General features: G+C 37.7%; 1 protein-coding gene and 1 long non-coding RNA gene across 2 annotated transcripts in view; both read left to right on the forward strand.

The window, feature by feature from the left end:
* The window catches only part of LOC138912116 (uncharacterized), a 90273-nt gene extending 78815 nt beyond the window's left edge, over positions 1 to 11458 (forward strand). The window contains exon 2 of the mRNA XM_070211973.1: positions 10990 to 11458. Within this exon, the coding sequence (XP_070068074.1) occupies positions 11087 to 11458 (372 nt within the window). The 5' untranslated portion in view covers positions 10990 to 11086. The remainder of the gene's footprint in view (positions 1 to 10989) is intronic.
* Positions 11459 to 19239: 7781 nt separating this feature from the next.
* LOC138912511 (uncharacterized) lies at positions 19240 to 20482 on the forward strand. The gene is made up of 3 exons (XR_011418065.1): positions 19240 to 19599; positions 19814 to 19889; positions 20331 to 20482. It is a non-coding gene; the product is annotated as an uncharacterized lncRNA (long non-coding RNA).
* The last annotated feature ends 345 nt before the right edge of the window (positions 20483 to 20827 follow it).

The raw sequence follows: 20827 nt of genomic DNA on the forward strand, positions 1-20827 counted from the left end.
GTCGCTTTGCGCTGGCCATAGATATCTTGGTCCTTGTAGCGACACTGGTCCTTGCCTCGACTAGCTAAGTCAGCGGAAATCTGTTCGTAGACCCGGCTTAGTTAGAGAGCGAATTGCGAAGTGGCATAATCTGGTAGACTTAGCGGACACCGACTGGTTTAGACCAGAAACTTGGGTTTGCATATGTCGGAATGGCAGTTTGATGAGATTGAAGAGACGAATGAACGTTGCTTCCGATCCCGAGTCGATAAATGATCTCGCTCGCCCAGATGACAGATGTCAATAATTGACCTGATAGTGCTGGAGGCAAAATAATTTTGCACAGTGGAATTGCTTTTTTGTGTATGACTGCTCGAAGGTCTCGCAGTAGGTTGTGGCATTGCCAAAGGGGTGGCTGTGGAATTTGACCCTGATGGGGCCTCGATGTAAAAGGATATGATGCCTGCCTCTACAGGTGAAACAGCTGTGAGTGCTGGAACAATTGCGAAGCTGATGGGTTCTTGCGAAACAATTTAAGCACAGCTTCTTATTATACCCTTGCAGACGGTATCATGACTTCAGTCAAAAGTTTGCAACGCAGTGAAGGAGACGTTTCCGACCCCATAAAGTACATATATTCTTGATCAGCATCACTAGACGAGTCGATCTAGCCATGTCCGTCTGTCCGTCTGTCTGTCCGTTTCTACGCAAACTAGTCTCTCAGTTTTTGAGCTATAGGGATGAAATTTCCCAAAAGTCTTCTTTCTATTGCAGGTAGTATATATGTCGGAACCGACCGGATCGGACAACTATATCTTATAGCTCCCATAGGAAGGATCGCAAAAGAAGATCCGACATGTCCTCCCAGTGCACAGTGGTTGCCCCCATAAGCCAAAGTTCAAAAAATTTATAGATCCCAAAATTGGCAAAGGGTATGCAAATTTTCTCTAAATTGCTCAAGCTTTTTCTTGGCATACCAGATTTTTCTGGAAAACTTTCGGTACTTTACTTTTTAGTTGCAAAGCAAAACTGCGCGCATCACTAACTTTAAAACTTTACAAGCGTGTATTTCTTAAATTACGTGTCCAAATTAAAATTCTACCTTAGGTAATTTTTGAAATATTACCTTCTACTTTTGGGGATGTTATTTTTAAATATTTCTGAATTTCGAATTAAATATTTAAAAATTCCGGACGACTATATGGGCACTTCCAAAAAAAAGTCCACCAAGCCAAAAACCTTGAAACTTGAATAAATCATATTTCCACGTGATTTTGCCCCGATATTAGTTTCTAATTAGTTGGATACTGAGCTTACCCTGCAGGAAACGGAATCAGTTTTGGACCATTAAAATACTAGTTGGGTCAAGAAGGTTAACTAGTTCAAGTTATGTCCATTTCCTTGTAACGAAGTGGTCCATTTTTCATATGCTTGTCGTCGGAAACAACTAGTCCATTTGCTACTAGTTTTGCACTAGTGACTGTTAACCATTTTATGGTTACAGCTGTTAAACTACACTGAAAAAAATATTTTCACGAAAAAACTAAAAATTAATCTCTAAACCATCAAGTAATTGGATTTCACTAGTACTTGACGATGCCTAACTTGACGCTCTCCTAATTTAGTGTCCAATTAATAGGCGCGGTCCTTAGAGAATTTCTGATAATTATTATGTAATGAAATACAGTAAATGATAATTAAATGGAATTAAAACAAACTTACTTTTTTTGAGGCAAGTCGCCCTATCTAGGACTGGAACCCGGGACCTTTGGATTTGTAGACACACTAACTGATTGAGCCATACACGCATCACATTTTGTAATGCCCTAACAAGCTTTATGAACTTTAGTGTGACATAATTCAAAAACAGTGATTTTTCACATATATATTGCCTCGGACAAATTAAACAAAGTTTAAAATAAAACTAAAGCATCACCTAGCAAACAAAAAACAAAAAAAAATGTACAGAGATTGGGGATTGAACCGAGGACCTCGAGTGTTTAATTTGTTTAGTGTTAAATTTCCCAAGACATTTACACTCTAGGCTATATTTTTGGATCATATGTGTTTCATTTGCAACTAGTTAAATTCCAGTTGCCTTTTAACTAGACCCTAATATGTATTTGTTCTACCAGTTAAATATTTTTAAGGTTTTTTTGTCAGAAAGGTACTAGTCCGAACCAAGTTTTTTTTTTACTAGTTTTGTATTAATCATTTTTTCGACTAGCACAAATTTTCTAGACCCTGTGTAGTCCAAATGCATTCAGACAAATTCCGGTTGCCTTATATTAGTTGTATAACTAGTTGTTTTTCAGACTAGTTCGCATTTTTCCTGCAGGGTAACTACAAATTTGGAGTATAGTTTGATTATTTTTATGACAAACCCGACCAATATACGCAAAAATCAGTTTTTTTTTTTTTGTTATTTTTTGGACTTGTCTTCTGTTGTTCATTTATCCTATAGGAATGCTCATATGTGACATTTTTCTGTACTGAATCCTTCATTCACTTGCTAAACTATTAAGTTAAAAGCAAAACATCCAGCAATTGAGAGATAGAGGTAAAGAAATCCGCTTTACAAAACAGTCGGAAAAAATGTCCCGAGCGACATGTCCCAAGCGAATGTGGTTGAAACTGCATAAAAAAAAACGGCAAAGAATTTTTGAGTAAAACCAAAAGCATTTCACAGCGACATGTTTGAACAACATTCTAAAAAAATCGCATTCAAATATTCCATCAGAATTCGCTAATTTCTGGTGTTGTATGAACTTCCCCGAAATCCACTTCTATTTTTGTCCCGAGCGAATACGGCAGTTTTTTTTACCGATATCTTAAAAACTAAAAGTGGTACAAAATCAAGATTTTTACCAAAAATAGAGCTTGGAAAGAGTGAAAAGAAAAGCCCATAATTAAAATTAAAATCCATTGTTTTACAATTTTTTTTCAACTTTAAAGGTGTGGAAATGTCCCGAGCGACATTTTGGAAGTGCCCATATCATATAGCTGCCATAGGAACGATCGGAAAAAGAATGGAAAAGTAATAGAAAATAAATTCTAGCTTCTTTGGTTTTTATTGTATTCTCCTCTACTCTAGGATATGACTCTTTTTAAATATTTCCGAATTTCAATTTTAATTTGATCAAAATCGGACGACTATATCATATAGCTGCCATGGGAAAGATCAAAAAATTAATGGGAAACAAATTATAGCTCCGTTGATTTTTATTGTATTCTCTTCTACTCTAGGATATGATTTTTATTTAATATTTCGGAATTTATATAGCTGCCATAGGGAAGGATAGAAAAATTAATGTCAAAATAATACGAAATTTAAAATTTTTGCTATTTGTAAGTTAATGGGAATGATCTGCAAGGGTATATAAGCTTCGGCTGGCCGAACCAGTCATTGGTGAGAGATTTGGTCACAATCGGTTTGGCCTCGCCCCTTTTTTTGGTGATACGTTGAAACAACTTCTCGACCGGTGTCAGATTAGGGCATCTACTAACGTCTACTGCCGCACACTGGGCCAGCCGATCAGATTTTTGGCCAAAAATACGTTTTTCTTTTTCAAGAAAATGACCAAATTGAGTTTGGGATCCTTTTTATAATACATTAAACTAATTTATGCCAAAGTTTCAAAGAATTCGGGCAAGTAGTTTTCTTTTACCATATTTTCAAAGTGAAAAATTCATAAAATATTGATGGAAATGAAAAAAAATTTAGAAGTCAAAGAGGCTGATGTTGCTGTTCGACTTCTTTCCGAAACTTGCAGAAGGGATTATTTTCAACAAGTAAAAAATATAATATCGCTCGTATGTCTTACTTGTTTGCTAAAATAAATGTAATTGTTAATTTTTACGCTTTTTTTCAGCAAATGAGTACTTTGCTTTTCGAGTGCCTTCGAGTGCCATCCCCAAATTAGTTCATTCCTTCAAAAAAAAATTCGTTGATCAATTTACTAAAAGCGTAGCCCACCGACTCGATGCGGTTTTGCCTTAGTTTTCGGTAATTTAAGTTTTAATTAAAGGCTTAACTCGAAGTCGAGCTATTTTGAAGAGCTTAGCTAAGAGAGCCCAAGAGTATGCCATACTTTATTTCTTCAGGTTTTGGTGAAAATTTTGCGCTCAAAAATTTGATTTTAGTGTGACTAACATCTAAAATCTACTTTTTACGTACACTAATCGATTATGGTATTTTCCAAACCTATATCTATCTATTTAATCAGGACTATGCAAATAAAAATGTAGCATACTTTTGTGATGACTTCAGAATATGTCAAATTAACATTAAACAAATCAAAAAACAATATTTTTAAACAATTTTTTTTACATAATTTGATTATATAAAACTTAAAAGGTAACAAGAACAAAAAAATAGAATTTTTTTTAAAATCGATTGTTTGATAAACGTTGATGTGGAAGCCTCCGAAAGTTGCACTTTTTAACGGTTCATAAATCTTAAATGACATAATATTTTTTAGTGATGTTAATTTTTTTTAGTTTGTTTTATCTCATACTTTATTGTTTTCGAAAATGGAAGAAGTGCGTCTTCTAGTTATTTTTTTAAAAATAAAAAACCGAAAAGTACGTAAAATTTTCCGACTTTGGTCTGGATTATCTATATCATATAAAATTCCAAGAAATTTTACTTTTAGTTTGTTGGAAAGTTCAATCTTTTAAGAAAAAAACGCAAAAAACTGCATCCTTCTAACTGTCTTAGGAAAGAAATTACAGATTTTTGGCAAAAAATTAACTTTCTGGCCCAGTGTGTGCCGTAAAAAGGTCCCTGAAAGTTGGCCATTGAAAATAATTCCCGCAGGGAGGTAAGTGGCAACCGGACTTCATGACTGTTGGAGTGTGGTAGAAGTTGGTTTGGGATGTCTGAGACGGCGCTCTGCCAATCTTTTCGCTTATGTGCGCTGCACATGACTCGTACTCTGAGAATCAGTAGAAGTAAACGAAAAAATTATTTTTTTCAGGCCGTTATTTCCGCTTTTTGTATTTGTCTATATTTTTATACCCTTGCAGAGGGTATTATTATTTCAGTCAAAAGTTTGCAACGCAGTGAAGGAGACGTTTCCGACCACATAAAGTATATATATTCTTGATTAGCACCATTAGCCGAGTCCATTTAGCCATGTGCGTTTGTCCGTTTCTATGCGAACTAATCTCAGTTTTAAAGCTATCGCGATGAAACTTTCCCAGAAGTCTATTTTCTATTGCAGGTAGTACATAGTACATTTTAAATAGGCTTGAGAAGGTTGTTCTTTATCCCTCCCTTTTTGTGTCACCCCCGTGTATTTTGAAACCAGAGTCGGAACAAATGTTACGAGTGAATAAGGTTTTGTCCCTTCCGCTTGTATGGAAAAACCTCATGAAAATATCATATTTTCCAGAGGAATGTTCGCGCTGGGTGACTGCAAGGGTATATAAACTTCGGCTGGCCGAAGTTAACTTTCTCTCTTGTTTTATTATTATTATTCTTTAAAAGTTGGTTTTGGATTTGAAAGAAATCAAGAGAGAACGCTATAGTCGGGTGCCCCGACTATCAGATACCCGTTACTCAGCTAAAGGGAGTGCGATGGAGATGGAGATAAAAACTTTGATCCGCCGTAACTTTTTAACGAATGGTCCGATTTAAAAAATTTCTTCTACATTTCGATAGGTATTTATAAGCACAATAAAACTGCATTTTTACTTTTCCGAAATATTAACATTTTTAATTTCGTATACAAGCGATTGTGGGCGTTAGAGGGGGCGTGGCACCCTTTTGAAACAAACTTGCGCTGCGTAGAAACTCCTAGAATCTGCATGCAAAATGTCAATCTTCTAGCTTTTATAGTTTCCGAGATCTCATCGTTCATACGGACAGACAGACAGACAGACAGACAGACGGACAGACGGACATGCTTCCTTCTAGCTGTTACATACTTTTGCACGAATACCATATTCCCTTTTACTCTACGAGTAACGGGTATAAAAAGCTAAAAAATGTGAATTTTGTCGTGAAGGAAATTTTATTGTCGGCACTGTGTTTGCCGTTGTTGGGTTCGAAAATATACATAAAAGTGCGTATGTTTGTGCACCGGCCGTGTGCAATCCCACCGGGAAAATTCCTCTGGAAAATAGCATATTTTCATCAGGTTTCTCCATACAACCCCCCGGGAAAATTCCTCTGGAAAATAACATATTTTCATCAGGTTTTTCCATACAAGCGGAAGGGATAAAAACTCATTTACCCCTATTATTTCTTCCATCTCTGGTTTCAAAATACACGGAGGTGACACAAGAAGTAAGGGGGAAATGAGGTTTCTATCTGGATTTTTGGCAGTAGAATGCAGGCCAAAATCCACTGGTTTTTAGACTTCCCGCATTATAGATTTTCGAGTACGTGTGTAAAATATGGTTTTCCTCCACTTGCAATATCTGCTTTTCTACTAGAGGTCTGCATGAATGCATTCAAACTGACAAATGAATCACTCATTCTTAAAACTTGTATAAGTTTTTCTGTATTCATTACTTTAAATATGAGTGAATGCAGTACTTGTGACTGTATTGCCAAATACTGTACTCACTTTTCCAGACACAGTACAGTATATTGTGAATACAGTGTTTTTGGTGTACAATAACTCATTGTACAGTGAATGAAGTTTTCCCAAAATTACACGGCCTACTGAATTTATAAAATGTTAAAGCTTGCTTATTTCTTTGTAATATTGTAATCTATCCACTAGCAGAATCACTTTAAACCTAATGAAAGAGACAAAGTGTCGTTAGTCATAAAATATTGACGGATTTATTAATACATTAATCGCTATTTAAGACATTTTCATTAATGCTGTCTATGTTGGAGTTTAAATACATTATTTTGTTGACCAGTCGAAGCAATTTTGGAACGCTTTGCGGAAATTGGATTTTTTGCAATTGAAAACGCCCTCTCCGACGGAGCGCTACTTGCTGGGACCGCTAAGATTTGTAGGCCTAGTTTGTATAATAATGGAAATGTTTTCTTATTGATAAATCACCATTGCAGGACATTAAAGTCGTCACTGTACAAGATTTTAACGTGTTTATATGTTTCGATTTCATCATTAATTGTATTATGAAGGCTATTGCTTTGGATTGGTTGAATGTAGTCTTCAAAAACAGGATCGATTTGTGGATTAGATTGAGTTATGGAGTCTTCGTCTTCTGATTAGCTATTGCAATACAAATTTGCACTTTTTTTTTACTCAGAGTACAGTACTGTACAATAGTAATTGAGACGACACTCATAGTATTGTTCAGATTGAGAAGCATAACACATAGTATTAAAAAAGTGTTCACTCTAAAATAGTGTACTCAGTTACTATCGGTAGAGTGGGTACTCTCTACAATATTGTATGAGTACACTAAATGTGAGTACCGTGTACAGCTGTACAGTACTGTAAGTTTGGAAATAAATACATTCATGCAGGCCTCTAGTGTATAACAAAACATGTACACCTTTTTGGGAAAAATGATTCAAAAGGCCTTATGAATGTATTCATGCAGGAGTCTAGTAGTAATAGACTAGTGGAACACCACACCGAGTGAGATAAATACTTGGAAGGAAGAAATTGCACAGCTACGACAGCAGGAGACGGAACTAACAAGGGAATACGCAATGAACCTAAGGAAGTTAATGAGATTCACAGAGTATTCGGAAGAATCGAAGTTGGACCGTATATACAGGAATTGCAGAAGCAAAATAAAACTATATACTAGACGCTCAGGGTTCAAAACATTAACGGAATTCTTGAAGTTAGCCGAAGAAGTAGAAAAAATAGAGGCAATGGAAGGAACCAACCGGCCGGTGGTAACAGGAAACCAGAACGGAACAACAGATATCTGCATGAGATGCGGGGGAACAGGACATGCCACAAGATCTTGCACCAACCCGCCAAAATTGTTCTGTTGGGTATGCGGCAGAAACGGAACAAGAACAACGGAGTGTTGCAAAGCCATAACGGGAAACACCGGAGGTCCGAGCAGATATCGCTGGTAGCTCAGGACCAGAATCAAACACCAGCTACATGGGACCAATTAAGGTGTGACGGATTCCAGATATTGGCCATGATAAAGATCGGAGCGGTAAAAGCGAAAGGAATAGTAGATACGGGAGCATTACGGAGCGTGATCAGCAAGAGAAGATACAGCGAATTAAGAAGACATGGAAGATGGAGGAAAGTGAGGACAGAGATAAAGATGGCAAACGGATTAAGACAAAAATCAGATTGAGACTTCAAAGCCAGAGTGCAATTCGCCGGAGAAGAATTCGAATTGGATTTTCTGATTTTAAACCAGGTTACAGGAGGGATACTACTAGGAATGGACTTTCTGGCGAAGACACAGACAAGGATTCAATGCGGCAATCTGGAATTGGACATCACAGAAGCTAAGGAATGTCCAGAAGAAGAGGAAACCAGGCAGACCACAATCGAAATGGAACCAACAGAGGAGGAGATCGACAAATTGCTGGAAAAACCAAGGCAAGTATTCGAAGGAATGAAGGGAAATAGTAATATTACAACCTAAAAGATTCACATGAAGGATGATAGGCCAGTAAAACAAAGATACTACCCACGTAACCCAAAGCAGCAAGCGATAATCAACGAACCAGTGGATGAATTAATAGCATTGGGATTAATAGAACCATCACATAGCCTATTCAGCGCACCAGTGGTGCTGGTAAAGAAGAAAAACAACGAATGGAGAATGTGTGTGGACTATCGGCTACTGAACGAACGAACCGAAAAGGATGCTTATCCGCTACCAAGAATTGACTTTATAGACTTATCAGAGAAGAGAGGCAAAATTCATCAGCACGCTGGATTTAAAATCCGGATATTGGCAGATACCAATGGAGGACCACAGTAGGTGATGCCGTTTGGGCTCACAACAGCTCCGGCTACATTCCAAAGAGCACTAGATACGGTCATAGGAAGGAACAAAAAAGAACACTAAGAGAAATTAAGGGAAGTGTTCAGACGGCTGCAAAATGCAAACCTAAAGATAAATGCGGAGAAGTGTCATTTTTTTCAAACAGAGCTAAAATACTTGGGACACATCGTGACCGACAAGGGCATCAGAACGGACCCAGAAAAGGTGGCGGCCATATGAGAATTACCGACACCGAAAAGCACAAAGGAGGTACACAGTTTCTTAAATATGGCATCATGGTATAGGAAATTCATCCCTGGATTCACCGAAAAAGCAAGTGCACTACAAGAGCTGGTAAAAAAAGGATAAAAAATCGAGTGGCAGGCCCAACATCAAAAAGGGTTTGAACGGATAAAAGAAAGCTTAACGATAGCACCGGTACTGGCATGCCCGGACTTTACAAAACAGTTCAAACTGGAAACGGATGCAAGTGACCTGGGAATAGCAGCAGTGTTAACCCAGGAAGATGCTGAAGGGGAACATGTGATCTCGAACGCAAGCAGAAAGCTAAGCAAGGAAGAAAAATTATAGTGCCACCGAAAAGGAGTGCTTAGCAATTTACTGGAGCATCAATAAGTACAAAATGTACCTGGAATACTACCAATTTGTAGTGGAAACGGACCATTTGGCACTGAAATGGTTAAATTCGATAGAAAGCCCCTCAGGGAGGGTGGCCAGATGGGCACTCGGATTACAACCATTCCAATTCGAGGTCAGATACCGAAAAGGAAAGTTGAACGCAGTGGCAGATGCTTTATCCAGGGCACCAACAGTAGAAATCAAAACCGCAAGAAGTCAAACCGATTGGATAAAGGAAGCATTCGAGGAGGTAAAAAAGGATTCGAGCAACGGGGAATTTAAAATAGAGGGGATAGACTATACAAGAAAGGCGGCATCGAAAAAGACCTACAACCATGGAAACTTTGCATTTCAAGGAGCGAAATTCAAACGGTGCTCCGAGAAAACCACTGCAACGCGACGGCAGGACACCTAGGAAGACGTTGAGAAGGATTAAGGAGAGATATTTTTGGCCCAGAATGAGGATGAGGATTTTAAAATTCGTAAAGTCTTGCTGCCAACGATACAAGCTGTCTCAACAAAAATCCGCGGGAAAAATGCTAACTAAAATTACCGAAGCACCATGGGAAACCATATGCGTAGACTTCGTCGGACCACTACCACGTACGAAACATGGAAACATCACACTAGTAGTAAAAGTAGACAGGTTCTCGAAATGGAACGAAGTCGCGGCAGTAAGGCAAGCAACGGCAGAAGCTTTCCTGAAATTATTTAGTGAAAGAATAATCGCAAGAGTTGGAGCACCAAAAACACTGATATCCGACAATGGGGTCCAGTTTACGGGAAGGAAAGCAAAGACCGCCATGGAGCAGTGGGGAATACACCAGCAATTCACAGCACCATATACGCCACAACAAAACCCAACCGAAAGGACGAACCGAACCATCAAAACCATGATATCACAAATGGTGGGAGAAGAACAAACCAGGTGGGACGAGAATCTGCCGGACCTAATGCTAGCATATAACAGCAGATTATCCGAGTCGGGTTTCAGTCCAGCACAATTATTGTATGGAAGGAATCTACGACTACCAGGAGCTCTGTTCGACAAAGTTACTAAAGGATCGGGACTAGCGACAGAAACAGTAGCAGCGAGGTGGAAACGACGAGAGATTAGAAGCGAGGCAATCCAGAACATGGAAGAAGCAGCGGGGACACAAATATTCCACTACGATCTACGAAAAAGAGAATGGAAACCAAGTGTAGGGCAGCTAGTCTGGTGCAAAACACAAAACAACAAAAAACGCAGCGGAAAAGTTTAACGCGAAACTAGCACCAAAATATGACGGGCCGTGGGTAATAGACAACTTTTGTTCACCGGTAATAGCTAGACTGAAAAATCAAAAAACTAAGAAATCAAAACGGGCATTCATTGGGGACTTGAAATATATATACACACTAACCATACGCTAACAAACCCTGATAGTTTAGAGGCAGAGGGTAATAAATGTAACGCCTTACTCATTTCAGTGCACAACAACAACAACATGGACAAATTTCAGAAGTCAAGCGAGAAGTTTCGGGAGGATTAGCACAGCTAATATCGGCCAGACCAGCGGGTACCGGAATGCGGGTACGGACAGCGCCAACTCGCCTCAAACCACCGATGTGCCGACTAGTGGAGCACGACAACCGGGGCACAAGCACGAAGGATGACCTACCGGCACCCCGACCACCGGCGCAACCCTCGACGGCACGACCCATAGGGGGAAGACAAGGAGTGGCACACACCCCGAGAAGACTGCTTGGAGCAGAAGTCGGCGGACACCAACTGGTGCCTAGGATGGGGAAAGTGCGGACGCCGTCGCCGGATAGGGACATCCTGGAGCTACACCCCCATCCAGCTACAGACGACCAGCCAAGTTCTGAGGTACTCCACGGCCCACCGCTTCCAGTAGCAGCACAACAGCAGGAACAGCCGGACGTGTTCACCAAATAGATGTGGTGGACAGTACCGGCTGATGCAACGATGTCGGCCAGGGCAGTGGACGAGATAAAGGAACGCTGGGGGCAGAAACGGAAGGGGCAACAGCAGACCATCCTAGTAAAGAATGAAGAGAAGTCGTGGAAGGTCATCTTCGGCACTTCGGCCTTCGCAAGAGGGGGGGGGGGGGGGGGTGTGGTGTTTGACGCTCCAGAGCGCACAATATAAGTAAGCATATAAAATAAGCTTAGGTTTAGAAAGATAAAAAGCCCGGCCGTCATCAGTGCCAGCCGATCTTTGGGGTTCCACAACCCATCCACCCACCACTACCCGACGCCGAGCGAGGAAGCCGCCATCAGTGGCAGCGGACTCTAAGCCCGAGCCATTCCTCGGTTCACCGAGACGCCCACCAGCTCGGGTTTCTTTAACCCCCCCCCCCCTCGTCTCACCGAACTCACCTTCGTAGACCCACAGTGGGGTGCGACTCGTCTCACAACCTGGAAGACCTCAGTGGTCTCCACACTCTCTCTCACCTAACCTGGAAGACCAACCACCTAGGGGCATACTTCCCGGCGCAGATAGCCGTATTCTTCCTTTCTCATCTACAGGACGCCAGCCGCTGCGCAACTACCGAAGGACGATCAGTAGCCGCCCACGACCGCACTCGACGACACCGCCAAAAACGGAACCAGCCGCGCCGCTCTATCCTTTTCTTAAACTCTGTAAAATTTAAGTAAATAAACGCAACCCACTTCAATTTCACCGAACCCCGCTCGTGTCATACTCTGGGGACCGGGTCAAACTCTTACAGCAACCACTCCGGACATAAATAAATGTTGGAACCAACTCTTGGACACCGTTGAACTACCCCAGCATAGCAGGAACGTTACAACTTTGATTTTTCGATCGAAATTTTCATGTTTGCATTCAGCAAAATTTAATTATGACAATTAAATTTTTGTAATGTTGTTCAATAGTTTTTGAAAAGATTATAATGTCATCCATATAAACATGGTATGTTTTACCGACTTCTTCACTTAATATATCATCCATTGCTCTTTGAAAATTCTGGGAGTGCTAGTCAACCCAAATGGCATTCTCAAGAATTCGTACTTTCCATTGTTTAGCACGATGTTTTTTGTACGTCTGTTTCACTCATGAGAATCTGATGAAATCCAGATTCTAAATCGAAAGTCCAACACACAGTAAGGGCTTGATCAGCTTTTCGAATTTTACCGATCTGGCGACGCTATAATTCCCAACCAGTTATAGCGCGGCTTGCATGGTAACCCACTTCGATCGTTGACCAAGACAGCGCTTTCACTGCTGATGATTGCAGTTGGCTACTACATGAAACATGCATGTACAGTGAAGCCTTTTCGCTCCTTTTTGTGTGTTTGGCATAATGCCGACATCTTGGACTTCTTGAAGTCTAAGCCGGCATGACCTCGAGTTTGCTAAAAACTTCTCGATTGTGTAAAAGTATTTAGCTTTCACAAGACTCATATAGCTGCCATAGGAAAGATCGAAAACTTAATGGGAAACAAATTATAGCTCCGTTGATTTTTATTGTATTCTCTTCTACTCTAGGATTTGATTTTTATTTAATATTTCGGAATTTCGAATTTCGGAATTTAACAAAAATCGGATGACTATATTATATAGCTGCCATAGGGAAGGATAGAAAAATTAATGTCAAAACAATACGAAATTTAAAATTTTTGTTATTTGTAAGTTAATGCTCTGCTCTAAATGATCTGCAAGAGTATATAAGCTTCGGCTGGCCGAAGCTACCCAGCGGGAATGAGAGAAGTTGGTTTTTGTGTTCTTGAAATCCTGTTCCTTTTTGCAGGCGGCGGTGTGGGGTAAGATAATTTCTGAGCGTTAAATGGGGGTGGGTTTCTGAGTAGCATCAATATCAGGCCACTTATGCGCTGTGTGATTTCTGTGGCACTACGATTATAATATTTTTTAACAAAAAAAGTACAAACTTATAATATTTAAAAATCCTATGATTTACACCAAAACCAAAAGACTTGTTCTTACATTTAGTTTTAATTTTTAGTAATTTTAAAATTCGTCGAAAAAATATTAATAATTGTTAATCAAAAAAATTAAACTATTTAACTATTATCATAATGTCTATAATGATATTATAAATTTATTTTACTCAACATTATTATAATAATAATAAGAATGAATGTGGGATTCAACAAAATTATAGAGAAAAGCCACTGTAAGACGATTAAAATATTTGATCACTTTTATCAAGGAATTACATTAAATTACAAAGAAAACTATTATTGTTTTCTACATTTTTAAACATTTTCTGTGAAATAAAATAATTTGATCGTCAGATCGTGGCCTAAGCCATTTTTAAGTGTTGTTAAAATATAAAAACTCGTGTTGGTGGTATTGATAACACGAAAAATGCCTAATATACCTATAATATACGTAACTTTTAATGATTACGGTCCTTGAAAAGTATTGTTTAAACGAAATATTTATTCGGCGCCAAAGTGTGACCCTACTTTACACCAAATTTATCTGCATTTTGTATGGTATTATCAAGAATATAATGCAGGGTCACATCATTTTTAAATTTGTTGGAAAAAGTGAAAAAAAGTGAAAATAGTTAATTTTAATCTAAAAAACAATAAAAAGGTGAGTGATAAAATAAATGTTGTCTTTTAATAATCTTTATTTTAGCGTTACAAAGGTTAGTACCACAGATATATTCACCATTAATAAATATACGGCTCCGGATGCTATCTTCAACACAAATTCTGCATTTCAGTGACACTTGAAATGTTTTTAATCTTTACCAGTGGTAAATGGTGTAAGGTGTTCATTAAATGGTTGTAAAAATAGTACTTCAGTACTAACTTAGTTATTTAACCTAATCAAAATATTACATTTATTTCAGCCAGGCCGATTGAGACTTCTTGGGACCAGAAGTGTTGCGCCTGCGTTTGTCATATTTTATTTTTTCTTCTCATAGTGTTTGATATAGATACCTGACATAAAACAACTGAACAGAGGGTAAATGATCGGCCATGGCAAACATAATTTCTGGAGAGATCCTTTAATTTTGTGCGGAGACCTAATAATGGTAATTACTCTTATTAAAATTCCTGGTCTTACATTCATATCTAAATTATTTTTGATATTTTCAGAAGAAAGACAAGAAATGGATATCTAAGAACAGCATTCGGCCAAGCAAAACCCGGGAATACTTCAGGCATTAAAAATTATTAGTTCCAATGCTTCGATTGTAAGTATTATTAATAAATACACAAACAAATATTACAAAAAACATGATTTTTATTGTGGAAAATCAGATACTGCAAAGCAGTGCAAAACCAAAACGGCGAGGGTCTGGAAAAACCAAAACTGGGAGGGTGTAGAAAAGCAGATATTGCAAGTGGAGGAAAACCATAACTGGGTACGTGTGGAAAATCTATAATGCGGAAAGTCGAAAAACCAGTGGATTTTGTCCTGCATTCTTCTGCCAGAGATCCAGATAGAAACCTCATTTCCCCCTTACTTTTTGTGTCACCCCCGTGTATTTTGAAACCAGAGATGGAAGAAATGTAAGGGGTGAATGAGGTTTTATCCCTTCCGCTTGTATGGAGAAACCTCTTGAAAATATGTTATTTTCCAGAGGAATTTTCCCGGTGGGTAGCTTCCTTCCTTGTTTTTAATAGGGTATACCCTACTAGCAAATCTGAGTCTTAGGGCCGGTTTCTCGAGTCCCTGTCAAAGTCTCTGATAGCTATCTGTTCGAAAAACTTAAAGACCAGATAAACTGTTTGTAAAAGCAAATCCGCTTTCTCGACTGCTTTAATTTATCTGAACGAGAAACAATTACATATTGCTGTTAACGCACAGAGTTGTGCTGTAAAGCGCAAAAAATGGCGTGCTTCGATTATTTTATCAGCTGTTTGGGTATAATTCAAAGGAAAAGTCAGCTGTGATTTCGTTTCTTCTTCATAGTTCATAGTCTTCTTCAAAGTCTTTGGGAAATCAGCTGTCATTCTATCGAGCCGAAAACGCTTAACAGGGACTCCGAGTCCCTGTCAAAGTTAGCTCTCACATTGGTGCTCGAGAAAGCCAAAATGCCTTAGCAGGGACTTTATCTGTTCGAGAAATGTTAGCCGGCACTCGAGAAACCGGCTCTAAGTCTTCTATTTCGTAAAACGTATATCGCTTATCAAATATAGTTATTATATGATAATATTTTATTATTAAATAATTTAATATTATATTATTTAGTATATATATTAATAATTTTTTAATTTTTATACCCTTGTAGAGGGTGTCAGATGTTTGCAACGCAGTGAAGGAGACGTTTCCGACCACATAAAGTATATATATTCTTGATCAGCACCAATAGCCGAGTCTATCTAGCCATGTCCGTCTGTCCGTCTGTCCGTCTGTCCGTTTCTATGCGAACTAGTCTCTCAGTTTTAAAGCTATCGCGATGAAACTTTCCCGAAGGTCTTCTTTCTATTGCAGGTAGTACATATGTCGGAGCCAGCCGGATCGGACCACTATATCTTAAGGCTCCCAAACAAATATAAGAAAATTCATTGTAACTTTGTAGGAAGTAGGCGTTTTGATTCTTGACTACTTAAAAACAAAATTGAAATAAATCGAAACGCTGAATCTGGAATCCCTGGAACTGCACCGAGTGAGTATTCTTTTATCTACAAGGGTATATAAGCTTCGGCTGGCCGAAGGTAGCTTCCTTTCTTGTTTATTTATTTGTTTATCATTTCTAATTAAGTAGGGTAATTCTACTCCTGGCTTTTGTCTAAAAAATGGTCTGCCTCAATAATGTTAAGTCTCATGGTCTTGTTAGCCGGCTGGTTAACAGTTCCAGTCGGTACTCTTTTATTTTGGACCTGATCTTACTGTGTGTCAGTTTTTTTATTTTGGTTCCATTTATTTTGATTATAATTATTATTTTGGTAATTATTATAATCCTGATAGTAGTATATATATGGGGGTTCTGGATACAAAGGCTGGATACAAAAGTGGAGGGGGAGGTAATTAATTATGCTAATTAGGGTAATAAATCAGGACAATGTGACAGGTGTGGGGGGTAATTAAAGTTAATGGGTGCGTGACGAGTGATCGTTAATTAGGGTCTACAATAGTTATATCCAGCTTTTGTATCTAGGATTTGTATTCAGGAATCAGGAATCCCGAAATTCGGTCCAGAAATCGGGACTCTAATTAATCGGGGGAGATATTACTGGGGTGTGACGAGTGATCGTAAATTAGGGTGATAAGTTGCTTATATCTAGGATTTGTATTCAGGAATTCGCTCCCCCCCGAATTTCGTTTAAGAAATCGGGACTCTTATTAAGCGGGAAGAAGTTACTGGGGTGTGACGGGTGATCGTAAATTAGGGTGATAAGTTGCTTATATCTAGGATTTGTATTCAGGAATTCGCTCCCCCGAATTTCGTTTAAGAAATCGGGACTCTTATTAAGCGGGAAGAAGTTACTGGGGTGTGACGGGTGATCGTAAATTAGGGTCCACAATAGTTATATCCAGCTTTTGTATCTAGGAAATGGGGTGAAAGAGGGGAGGCATTCTGCTTAAGTGGTTGACGAGTAGATTGACGGGATCGAACGTGGGAGAAGTTAGAAAAATAGGGTGAAACGAGGGGAGGGAATCTAGTTAAGCGGGTGAGAAGTTACTGGGGTGTGGCAGGTAATCATAGCGATATATTTGGGTTATCCTAGTTAATGGGGGAGAAATTACTGGGGTGTGCCGGGTGTCCTTTGCTTAGATTAAGAAAGTGTGGTACTCACACGGGTACGTGTTAGAATGTCACGGGCTGTTGTCACGTCCAAAAGAAACAGCTGAAAGCAAGCACCCTTGAAAAGGGATCCCTTTGCTTGCCACTGAGAAACAAACTCCCAAAGAAACAGCTGAAAGCAAGCACCCTTGAAAAGGGATCCCTTTGCTTGCCACCAGGGACCCTAACTGTTATGAGTTTTATGTTAAAAATCACATTTTAACAGTTATTTTCGGATTCGTAAAGTAAGCCTCAAAGAATAACTGTTATTTTTTGAGTTCTATAATAAAAGTTGACAAATAACCGTTATTCGTCGTGCTCAAAAATAAAAGTCAAACTTGATTTATGGCGATTTTTTGGGTAAAACAAATTTTAAAAAAATATAGGTATACAATATGCACGGTTGGCTTTTTTTTAAAGATTTTTAGTAAGTTATATAAAACACAGTTAGCATGTTTTTTTTAATTATTTAATTTTCCTTAAAATGTCAAAGAAATAACTGTTATACATAAAAATCAACAAATAACAGTTATTTATGACTTTTATTATAAAAATCATTACGGATTTGTAAACTACATCGGCTAACAAAAATAATGGTGTATTTAAAAAATTTTTTGGACTCTTCTAAGTGCATGATTTTTTTGGTAAGAAAAATTTTCAATAACAGTTATTTTCGGTCCCTGCTTGCCACTGAGAATCAAACTCCCACCCCAATATATTTTTTTATTTTTTTAACTTTTTAACCTGAAGAAATAACTGAAAAAAATCACCCATCCCCCAAACAAAAAAAGATGTTAATTTGAATTTAGGTCATGAATTTAGCTCATGTTTATTTGGAAATTTGTAACAGGCTTTTCTTATACACTAAATATGTTGACATTAGTTTTAAGGCTCCGTCTCGATGATTTTTATAGAAAAAGCAGGCACACGCATCTTCGCCGAATCCATTATTACAAAACGTAAAATGATTACCATATACCGTTTTGTTAAGATCGTCTTCTCCTTTATCTATGAACATATTCCTCGTATCAATGAGATATTTTAAATCTTCTTTAAAAATTTCCTCACCAAATTGGGATGTGAAATTATTCATTCGGTTTATTAATCCACTTTGTCTGTTATCCATTGTATATGTATAAGTGTTAGACCATAGTTCCATTGCAAAAATTTAAAATATTGTGCGCATTGTTCAGAGCACAAATACCGCTTTTAATATGTATTGAGCAAAATGGGAATTGGTTTATGTTTACGGTGTTTAATGGTGGGCAACCCAATTCCTCAACATCTCTTATGTGCGGAGATCTGAGAAAGATTTCTAGAAAACGTTTCTTTTCAATTCCCTTGCATAAAACCACCTTTCCCGAAGTGATTTGTTTAATATATTTTCTTGTTTGCTTAAAGTTGTTTATTCCATCGTTCCAAAAAATTTTATGATGGTTTTTGGTAAGCCAGAGAGCAGTTTTTCGGGACTTGTTTTTAAGACGAGTGAAATCAAATGGAGGTTGTATAACGAAATTATTGTTAAACTTATTTTCTTTGCTAAATACAACTCCAATTTCCTTTAGAATGAACTTGTCGTTGTTATCAAAAAATCCTTGTACATCAATTGCAACTAGTTCTTTCTCCATTTTATGTGATTGATATATTGTTAGACAATTCTTTGAACTAACCCACTTAAAGGACTATACACAACAAAACGATCGTGAATAAGGAGACAATATGCTTGAGTATTTTCATTGTTTGCTTTTTTCAATTCGATTGAAATTCTCGCGTCGATAGGTCCCTACAATAATAGGTTTACTTTTAAATTCTGTCGGTGATAAAAATGGTTCTGCTGGGCGGTTGTAATAACTCTTTTGAAACATTGCATACACTCATAAAAATTAATTTCTAAATTTTGGAAATCTCGCCATTGAATCGGCCTACCTTTGAAAATAGAAAAAAAATTTCTTGTTATTAGAAAATTAGCCTTTGAATACAGAAAACCTTTCTTGATGGAAAAAATTCAAGAAAGAATTTTTCTTAAAAATAGAAAAATGAAAATCTCATATGTCTGTTTTGCCGTCGCAGCCAAAACATTTTTGTACGTATTTTAGGACAAAATCACCTTTGAATATATGAATGAAATGACCCTAGAATATAGGAAAGTAGCCATTGACTTCCTTCGGCTGCCGAATGTTAACGACAAGAAAAACGAAGTGGGACGAAGGGCCTACTCGGCCCGACTACTACCCGGCTACCGACTTCTCTGATCCCCCGAGCGTCAGTTGTGAAAAAAATTCGTGAGTGATGGACGTGATTTTCAAGCGGATAAGAGGTGAAGCCTTTTTCCGAATATTCAAAGGTATGTAAATATATAATTTTTTGTATAGCGCGCGTACAATTGTATGTATGTAATTAAAGGATACATTTCAAATCTCTTTACCAAGCGTATACCAATTTAGGTGAATTGTTTTTTAGCTAAGAGCTACGTACATACATACATTTGTACATAAATTTGTGGGTGTACAGTTCTATAATAACTTTATCTTATTACTCGCATTTTATTTATTTTTCAGAGTGAAAATACCTGCAGTTGCATCAGCCAAATAATTTGTTTAGCGAAGCTGTAATTTTGTTTTAAAACATTCTAAGGTAAGAAAAATATGTTGTATTTGTTTGACATACTTATGTATGCATGTAAATATCTATGCATGTACGCGGCTCACCCGATCTGAAACCCGATTTTCAACCCTTTCATATTCTGCTCCTCTCTCTCGCTCGCTTGACCTACGCGTCGCGACGTTTCTCTCTACTCCTTCTTAAAATTGTCATGATCTGACCTGCTTACATTCGGTCTCCCTTCGCGCAAAGGACTGTATGTAAATATATATGTATGTATGTGGCTCTTTCTGAAATTAGATTTTCAACCCTTCCTTCTTCATTTTCTACCTGTCTTGCTCCTCTCTCGGTCGTCTGACCAACGTGTTTGTATTTTGGCTATTATTAACATTACATTATTATCTATTATCTAAAAACATCTATCTATTCTTATCTAAAAACAAATCATTGATATCCCAATAACTCTTTTTCCAGATGAGGAAAGCCGAAGAAAATAATTTTGCCTGCAACTACATATTTGGTTATAATAATGTTTTCTTAAGTCAAAAATGTGTTATTTAAAATTGTTTAAATGTTCAGTGTTAAATGTTTTAAATTTAAATAAATAAAATATGCAAAAGAAAAAACCAAGTTACATTTTATTTTTAGGGTTTCAAGGCTTCAAGAAATATTATTTCTTAAATCAAGAAATAAAATTTCTTGAAAGGAAATTTAAACAAGAAAGAATTTTTCTTGTTCAAAAGGTGCCTTTCTAAAAAACCCTTTCTTGTTTTAAGAAATTTAATTTCTTGAAACAAGAAACAAACCACCTTTGAAACAAGAATCGCCTTTCTTGTTTTAAGAAATATTTTTTCTTGTTTTTATGGTGGCTTTCTAAAAAACCCTTTCTTGATTTAAGAAATTTAATTTCTTAAAACAAGAAATATTTTTTCTGGTTTTAATGGTGCCTTTCAAAAAAACCATTTCTTGAA

Source organism: Drosophila takahashii, chromosome 2R (genome assembly GCF_030179915.1).
Source record: "Drosophila takahashii strain IR98-3 E-12201 chromosome 2R, DtakHiC1v2, whole genome shotgun sequence".
NCBI classification, from domain to species: domain Eukaryota; kingdom Metazoa; phylum Arthropoda; class Insecta; order Diptera; family Drosophilidae; genus Drosophila; species Drosophila takahashii.